Source organism: Mustela nigripes, chromosome 13 (assembly GCF_022355385.1).
Source record: "Mustela nigripes isolate SB6536 chromosome 13, MUSNIG.SB6536, whole genome shotgun sequence".
NCBI lineage: Eukaryota > Metazoa > Chordata > Mammalia > Carnivora > Mustelidae > Mustela > Mustela nigripes.
The window spans coordinates 49,071,267-49,080,512 of record NC_081569.1 but is presented as its reverse complement, the minus strand read 5'-3'; the positions used below and the strand labels follow the sequence as shown (position 1 = coordinate 49,080,512).

Sequence of the window (9,246 nt, the reverse complement as noted above, 5' to 3'; positions counted from 1 at the left end):
TGAACATGAGCAACTAGGGGAGAAAGCCCTTGTGAAGGGACACAGCCCCCTCTTACTCCTGCTGCTGGTATTTTATTATCACCGACAACTGCTTTGAGAATAGTTATTCCCGTGCCTCTCGTATTTCTACTCCCTTTTACCCATGTTTTTCTCACGATAGCCCTGTGAACCAAAAAACCAAGAAGAAGAGAAACTGTCCCAGATGTTAAGTGAGTTGCAGGTATCGCATGCGGAGACCGTGCTGGAACTAGAAAAGACCAGAGACATGCTCATTCTGCAGCGCAAAATCAACGTGTGCTATCAGGTGCAAGAAGAGGTGGTACAGGAAAGGGGTTGATAAATGGGTACTTGGGGACCACTTCCATGCTGGGAATGAAGTGAGGCCCGAGTTTCCAGGGCTGTTGCTAGGCGGTATGCTGCCATGTGCAACACAGAATGTGCCGTCGTCTTTCGAGGCACTTGAGGACTCGCGCTTGCCCGTGGCGCCTTGGCAGTAGAAGCCGGCGAAGGGGCCAGCTAATGAAAATGGCAGGTATGAATCTTCTGGGTTCCAGTTTCCCCAGAATCAGGAAACTATTATCCTATGGCACCAATAGCACAAATGGTCCTGGAGAAGTATGTGGTGACCCCAGGATTTTTTCTAGTGGATCAGTTTGTCCTGTTAATGAGATAGTGGAGTCTCCTTTACCCGAACAAGTGCCACCTTTTTATCTGGGCCGTTTGGCGCTGGGCCACTTGGATAGAAAAGTTCAGACGTCATTTTGTTTCAGGAGGAACTGGAGGCGATGATGACAAAAGCCGATAATGAAAATAAAGATCACAGAGAAAAAATGGAGAGGTTGAATCAACTGCTAGATCTCAAGAACAATCGTATCAATCAGCTGGAAGGTATTTTGAGAAGCCATGGCCTCCCGCTATCCGGCAAGTCTTAGTCCTTTGTTCTCATCTTGGACCCGTCACATAGCTAATGCCTGTGCTGCTTCTGTGCACCTGCCTGGAAGGCGGCCCTTTGTGTCTCAGCATAAGACATTTCCCTCCTGTTCTTTGTCCTGCCGTCTTTGGTGTTTTCAGACATGGTTAACGGCTTCTTTTCCTCTTTCGTGTCAGTGTCTTCCTCTGATTCCTTTGGAGAGTTTCAATAGGGTCTAGCAATTGCTGAATCTGTTTTGAGAGTGGAGAGCATATCACTGTCAGCTCCCAGGGTGGTGTAACACACTCCCTCTCTCACAATTTTTTCCTCAACCCAGGCCAATATAGAGCTTTATCATTCATCTTTCATCATTCTTTTCTGTGGCTTGTCTCTAAAAGTCTCTGAATTCTTTGTTGCAGTTTGAGGATGTTGACGTGACAGGGCAGCTGGCCGGACATTTACGCAAATTTCAAAGTGTGGTACTTCCTTCATTTAGTAGAGTCACTGTTGACCAGGAGCTGGTCTCAGTCTCACCTGTCAAGAATACTGGCTTTGTTATTAGACTCAATTTTCAGAGACCTGACTCATACTAACCAAATTCACCAAAGATCGATATTTAAATCAGAATGTTCATTTATTATTTTATAATAGTGGTTATTTCATTGCTGCCATGAGAATATCTAGAACTACTGTTCAGGGCAGCCCTCTCTCTGGAAAGCAGAATCAGGAAGCAGCTCACATAGTGAGCATGGAACTAGAGTAAAGGGAGATGGGTCATGCTGGGTCATGATTTATCCATGCCAGGGCGAGTCTGTTAAAAAGTCACTGCCATGTAACAAAGGAAATCCTCCCTTGGATTGAAATTCTCATATTTTCACATTCAGGGTCTTTTTCCTGGGACAGTGCAGGATAAATACTCTTTATCTACATCTGAAGACTCATTTGCTTTAACTTATAGTTCTTTCATTCCTGGTAAGATCAAAGAGTTTTTCATATGTTTACCAGTTATTTTATTGTGTCTTTTGAGGATTGCCTGTTTCTGTCCTTTACCTGTTTCTTGATAGCATTTTATTCATGTGTAGAATTTCTTTATATGCTAAAATTATTAGCCTTGGGTCATGTAATGCAAAACTTTAAGTCTAGTTTAGTTATGTTGAGAACATCAGTTAAGAAACCATTAATCTAATCTTTGTGTTCCATTTATTTTGGGCAGGAAAACATTCTGATGTATTCAAAGTATTTTTATTCTACTACATTGACTCTTAATATAGGAATTTCATCATTGACACATTGTGATGATTCAGATACTCCCCACTTTGAAGCAGAGTATATATCAGAGTTTCTGACTGGTGGATATGGGAGGTAATGCACAGATTTGGTAGACTGCCTTACATATCTTTTCATCCCTTTGCCAATATTTTCAACCTATTTCCAGGAAGTTTCCTCTCCAACTTTTTACTCCATTACTCTTTGACTTAAGTGGATTTTTTTCTTTCCTTTTTTTGGCCACCTTATGTTGGAACCAAATTCTTTTTTTTTTCTTTTCTTTTTTTTTTAAATTTTATTTATTTATTTGACAGACAGAGATCACAAGTAGGCAGAGAGGCAAACAGAGAGAAAGAGGAGGAAGCAGGCTCCCTGCTGAGCAGAGAGCCCAATGCGGGGCTCAATCCCAGGACCCTGGGATCATGACCTGAGCCGAAAGCAAAGGCTTTAACCCACTGAGCCATCCAGGCACCCCTGGAACCAAATTCTTAAGAGAATGAAGATTCTTTTTTTTTTTTTTTTTAAGATTTTTATGTGTTTATTTGACAGAGATCACAAGGAGGCAGAGAGGCAGGCAGAGAGAGAGGGGGAGGCAGGTTCCCTACTGAGCAGAGAGCCCAATGTGGGGCTCGATCCCAGGACCCCAGGATCATGACCTGAGCTGAAGGCAGAGGGTTTAACACACTGAGCCACCCAGGCACCCCCAGAATGAAGATTCTTGTGACTGATCTGGCTAGCAGGGAAATCATTTCTTGGTAGAGCCCAATGTCATGTAGGAGGCACTATGACTATAACTTGGTATTCTCTCGATCACTCACATCCCAGATTTTTGGAAATAGTCCTATTTTGTGTTTCTGGTGCTTCTCTGTTGGAATTAACAATTAATAGAACCTTGCTGTTAGATAAAACAATGACATGTAGATGAAAGTGTGCCTCCAGTGTTTTCCTGAACTTAGCATTTACTTTCCAATCATTCATTTTGTACCTTATCTCTAAAGCAGGGCATGAGTTAGTTGACCGTCAGAATTCAAAGCTCCTGGTTGCCATTCTTTTGCTTTTCCTTTTGATTTACATGGTCTCAAAATCATCAACAATGTGGACTTTCATCATGATTTTTATTCTCCTTCTGTCCGACTTATTTTACCCTAAGGAAGAGCTCTCTATGCTTTAATGGATGGGCAGTTTTCTTTTCCCTCTAGAACAGCTCAAAGATGTGGCTTATGGCACCCGACAGTTGTCCTTATGTCTGGAAACACTGCCAAGTCATGGAGATGAGGAGAAAGTGGACATTTCTCTGCTGCATCAGAGTGAAAATCTTTTTGAACTACACATCCACCAGGCCTTCCTGACATCTGCTGCCCTGGCTCAGGCTGGAGACACTCAACCTACCACTTTCTGTACCTATTCCTTCTATGATTTTGAAACACACTGTACCCCACTAGCTGTGGGGCCACAGCCCCTCTATGACTTCACCTCCCAGTATGTGGTGGAAACAGATTCTCTTTTTTTGAACTACCTTCATGGGGCTTCAGCCCGGCTTGATCTATACCAGGCCATAGCCAGTGAGCACCACACTCTTGCAGCTGCATGGATTTGCTTTGAGAGGGTACTGGAGACTGTGGAGAAGGTCCATGGCTCTACCACACTTACTGGTAAGTGCTGTCAGCTTCCCACAGCTCCCAGAACTAATGTGGAATTTCCCAGAGTCTATAGCTGCTCTTCTGGTGGTTTCCCATTTTCTTCCTCTGCCTTTATTCTTAATCCTTGCCACACCATCCGTATCCTCCATGCCTTTCATACCTTCTGCTATCCAGGAGCCAGTGGAGAAGACTTTGGGGTGTTAGAATACTGGATGAGGCTGCGCTTCCCCATAGGACCCAGCCTACAAGCAGGCAATAAGCGGAAGAAAGCTCAGGCCTACCTGTCAGCCAGTGTGCTTGGAGTCTGGGAGGCCCGGGAGGATAAGGTGAGAAGAAGGATGTGCTCAAGCATCTCATAGGAGCCACAGCCAAGCAGTTCATAAGAATATCTCAGTCTTCCACTCTTAATAAGTATTTGCTGAATGTGAACGAAGGAGAAAAACTGTCGTGCCACAACCAGTCCAGATTCTTTCCTTGGTCAGGCTTGGGTTTGAAATGAAATCATATGCTTGGAGCTAGCTTCCTCCCCCTGCTGTGAACAAAATAGCTTCCCTGCATTCTCTAAGATAAGTCTTGAGGGCCAAGCCCTCTCTCAAATAACTATCTGCCAGAGCTAGTTTGCAGGCAGGTGAAAGTCATTAGGTTTCTCTGTGACCCAGTCAGAATTCAGCAGTTCCTTAGGTATAGGCTCTTCCTCATCAAGGGTGCTGGGGTTCAGCTACAACTCTTTCAGCTTGCCCTTTTCCTTCATCCAAGACCAACATCTTTCCAGTCCAGATTGGAGACTTGGAAGCATCAGAATGAGCTGCGGGTGGAAATCATCAGATGCTACGGCCTCCGGAGTCGGCGGCTGGGAACCCAGCCCAGTCCATACGTCATGTACCGCTTCTTCACTTTTTCTGACCATGACACTGCCATCATTCCAGCTAGTAACAATCCCTACTTCAGAGACCAAGCTCGATTCCCAGTGCTTGTGACCTCTGATCTGGATAAGTATCTGAGGCGGGAGGCTCTGTCTGTGTACGTTTTTGATGATGAAGACTCAGAGCCTGGCTCGTACCTTGGCCGGGTCCAAGTGCCCTTGCTTCCCCTTGCACAAAACAAATCCATTAAAGGTGGGAGTTCAAGGTTATTACATCTCTCTTTTCTCTGCCCAGTGTTGTCTTCCTATCTTACTTTTCTTTGATTACTTGCTTGCAACAGTCTCTTTAAAAACCTGCTGAGAGAGGACTTTAGAATATGGTCAAGAGCAACAGAGCAGAAGACCTGGTGCCTCACTAATCCTATGGAAACATTGGCTGCCTCTGTTTTTTGTTTGTTTGTTTGTTTGTTTGTTTTAGCAGCAAAAGCAAGATTCTTAAGTGGGTAGAGCCACCAACCTAAAGTCCATTTACCCATCTCTGAAAAAACCTTGTCTGACTCTAGTGATTCCTAGTATTTGTGTTTACTTAAGGCCTGTTATTTCTTATCCCATGATGAGATAGAGACTATAAGCTATGTCCTTAATACTCTCCCTTCATTTTCTTGCTTCTTTTAAGCACAAGTTAGACTTTCATGCCACATCATGAAAAATTTCTTGAACCTTTTTTCCACCAATATGGAGCTGACATGAACTTAGGAAGGGTTGACTCTCTGGTTCCAGTATTGGGAGGGTGAGGCAGGGGTATTGGTGCTCTCATTACCAAGTATGGATGGGTATAGCCAGTATCAATTATGTTTAACAAGCTTCTGGATGTTCCAGAAAGTGTGTGAGGAGGCCTCCCTCCTTCTAATACCATAAGAACTAAAAAACAAAACAAAACAAAACAACCCAACACCTTTGCTCACAACTCATTCTTTACCAAAAAGATGAGGCAGTATGGACCATCTGTTAAATAGATCAGTATTACAAATCAGAAGCCTAGCATTTAGAAAAAGCTGTTTTGCTGAAATTTTCTTGGTTTTTGTTATTTTAGAAATAGGGACTACTTAAGTGGAGATAATGGTTTCTTTGGTCTACCTAAGACTTAGCAAGCATTAGGTAACAGTAATAATAATGCAGACATGTTTATTGGCTGGGTGACTGATGACAAGCAAGATATACCTTTCCATATGTCTTTTGACTATCACTTCCTAAAACCTGGAGCTACCCATCTTCCCCTACAAATATTCTTTTTTTTCCCCTACAAATATTCTAAGTGAATATTAATATTCACTGCTATTTTATGTTACTTCTGAGTGTATTATCATCATGCTTATGTAATAGATATTAATGACAAACAAAATATGGTAAAATTCAAAATTGGGGAATAGATAATGTGCTGGTAAATCCTTGCCTGCTTCATGTGATCAGATCTTATTAATGTCTGTGTGCCTCTCAGGTGATTTTAACCTCACTGACCCTGTGGGGAACCCCAATGGATTTGTTGAGGCACAACTGGATTGGAAGTCTTTCTACCTACCACCAGAGAGCTTCCTGAAACCAGAAGCTCAGCCTGAGGAGAAAAACACCAAGAACAGTGTAGAGATATCATCTGAAGAGGAAAAGCCTTCATTTTCTCCCCAGGTAGCAGATCTCCACCAGTCCTGTGGAGCATTTTTGAGGAAAGCAGTATTAAAATTGTAGTAAAGAAATGCCCTCTGTGTAATGTCACATGTTTGGCAAACTTATTCTGCATCCCTCATAGTGCCATGAGCCTACCGAGGAAGCAAAACCCTGGGCTTTATTGTTGGGAGGAGAGAGAGATGGCATCTCTCAGCTCTGTGGCAGGAGAGACATGAAGTCTCATCCTAGGCTGTTAAACTCTCATCTTGTAAGGCTGTCTCTGATCCTTCTATTTAGGACCAGATGGCATTTGCTGAAATTCCCATTGAAGTTGGCCAGTATCAAGCCAAGCGAAAACCTCCACAGGTAGGAGAAAGAAAGGAAAGGGAACACCAGGTTGCAAGCTACTCGAGAAGAAAACATGGCAAAAGAACAGGCGTCCAAGGGAAGAACAGAATGGAATATCTTAGTCGTAACATCTTAACCGGAAATACACTACAAGTAAGGCCTTAAAAACTCTATAGAATTAAAGTATGGGTTTTAGGGTCCCCAGATATATTATTCTCAGGTAGAAGCAGATACCCAAAATAAGCGGTAATCATGGTTTTTTTGTGGCCAGCATATGTTTCCTCAAACACAAATAGCTTAATTAAATTCTGAACTATTCATTTCAGTGTAATTTAGTTTAACAGCTTATGGACTCTGTAATATATACTGAGAATTTTACCAGTCTACCTCAACTATAGTCAAAGTAAGTTAAAGAGCAAGTAGTTATTGAACAACTACTATATGCCTGATACTGTCTTTTCTTCATAGGAAACTGGAGTAAAGTTACTATGTAACACTTAAAAGTATATGAGATTGTAAATATGTATTTTATGATTAAATAAAATTATTATATATTATAATGTATACTGTATTGGTTGCATAATTACATTTATATATAATTATTTTATGAAATGATTATAATTATACAATATATATATACAGTTGACCCTTGAACAACATGGATTTGAGCTACATAGATCCACTTATACATGAGGGTTTTTTTCAATAAATACAGTATTATGAATGTATTTCACTTCCTTATGACTTTTTTCCCAATTTTTTTTATAAGTTACAAGTTTATTCCCATAACATATTCTAACACACATCAAAGTTTCAAGCAGGTCCTTTTGAATCTCAAATAAGAAATTACAACATTCAGCTTTAATTAAAAATAGGAAAAGGGTGAAGATGGTCATTTGGTCTAAAATGAAAATGCAGAAAATGTTTATTTTGGTTGATCTGTGTTGATACCATATTTCTCCTTGAGAATCTTCAGCTGCTCTTCCTTCTTTTTTGTGTTCATCTTCTGAAATGTCCTGTTGGCATTATAGTACAAAACCACCAGGTATCTGTTATAAACATTGAATCCTGAAGGGTTATCACATGCATTCTTGGCATCAAACATACCTCCATAGATCACATAAGCTGTCCCTCTAGTTTTGGGTGTGTTTCCCACTTGGGTTTGATGAATAGGACCATATTTCCCATATATGTCATATATTTCTTTAGCTGTGATTTTGTATGGTGAATTTCTTATATATAAAACCCAGTTTACTTCAAGTGGAAGTCGAATGTTCCCCGCCTTCGCTGCTTGCATTGCCATCTTGGTGGGCTGATTTGGTTGCCGCAGCAAACACTAGCATTCCTCTGGACACCTCTGGATCTCTCTCTACTCTTTTTTTTTTCCCAAATTTTAATTTAAACTCTAGTTAGTTAACATCCATGTAATTTTGGTTTCAGGAGTAGAATTTGGTGATTTATCACTTACATGTAACACCCAGTACTCATTGCCACAAGTGGACTTAATACCCATCACCCATCTTCCTCTCTCCATCAACCCTTATTGTTTCTCTTTTATTTGTTCTCTATTGATAAGAGTCTCTTGTGGTGTCTTTCCCTCTCTTTCTTTCCCTTCCCATACGTTCATCTTTTTGTTTCTTAAATTCCACATATGAGTGAAATCATATGGTATTTGTCTTTCTCTAACTGACTGACTTCACTTAATATAATACACTCCAGCTCCATCTACATTGTGGCAGATGGCAAGATTTATTTCTTTTAATCGCTGAGTGATACTCCATTGTATATATAAACCACATCTTTATCCATTCATCAGTCAGCTCTTTCCATAGTTTGGCTATTCCTGATAATCCTTATGATTTTCTTAATAACATTTTTCTCTATCTTCCTTTGTTGTAAGAATATAGTATATAATACATATAACATACAGAATGCATTAATCAACTATTTATATTATTGGTAAGGTTTCTGGTCAACAGTCAATTATTAGTAGTTCAGTTTAGAATGGGGGCCAGAAGTTATATACAGATTTTTGGTGCCCTTAACCTCCATGTTGTTCAAGGGCCAACTGTAATTATATTTGTTGTCTTTATTCTAAAGCAGGTGAACTACACTGAATGGAAGTTCTCAGGGCTTAAGAGCTCCAGAGATGATGGTTTAAAAAATCAGCAAAAGGAAGAGGAAATGACATCATCCCACTCAGCAGTGCTGCAGAAAGAAGCCCTAATTCCTATAAATGGTATTGTCTTTTTAAAATCTAATTTCCTGTTTAATCACTAGATTATTTTCTCAAGACAATTATTAATTATTTTCATCTTGCATTGATAAACTTTTCATGGAAAATGAGTACTGAAGATCCTAGACTTAGTTTGTTTTTTTTTTATAAATCTGTTCTGTTTTTTTTTTTTTTTTAAGATTTTATTTATTTATTTGACAGAGAGAGATCACAGGTAGGCAGAGAGGCAGGCAGAGAGAGAGGAAGGGAAGCACAGGCCCCCCGCTGAGCAGAGAGCCCAATGCGGGACTCGATCCCAGGACCCCGAGATCATGACCCGAGC

The 9,246-nt window shown here is 40.7% G+C and overlaps 2 protein-coding genes across 2 annotated transcripts in view; one reads left to right on the top strand and one right to left on the bottom strand.

Moving 5' to 3' along the window:
- The first annotated feature begins 265 nt into the window (after positions 1-265).
- The window catches only part of RPGRIP1 (RPGR interacting protein 1), a 34,459-nt gene continuing 25,478 nt past the window's right edge, over positions 266-9,246 (top strand). Inside the window, exons 1-5 of the mRNA XM_059372390.1 lie at positions 266-304; positions 771-921; positions 6,177-6,361; positions 6,638-6,841; positions 8,789-8,927. Coding sequence (XP_059228373.1) covers positions 266-304; positions 771-921; positions 6,177-6,361; positions 6,638-6,841; positions 8,789-8,927 — 718 coding nt within the window. The remainder of the gene's footprint in view (positions 305-770; positions 922-6,176; positions 6,362-6,637; positions 6,842-8,788; positions 8,928-9,246) is intronic.
- On the bottom strand, positions 7,614-7,991 carry LOC132029226 (splicing factor 3B subunit 6-like). The gene has a single exon (XM_059418542.1). It carries the CDS (start codon positions 7,989-7,991, stop codon positions 7,614-7,616), a length of 378 nt encoding a protein of 125 aa, XP_059274525.1.

What these genes read in the sequence shown, in the direction of transcription:
- LOC132029226 (XM_059418542.1), bottom strand. Translation starts at nt 7,991, where the DNA reads ATGGCAATGCAAGCAGCGAAGGCGGGGAACATTCGACTTCCACTTGAA.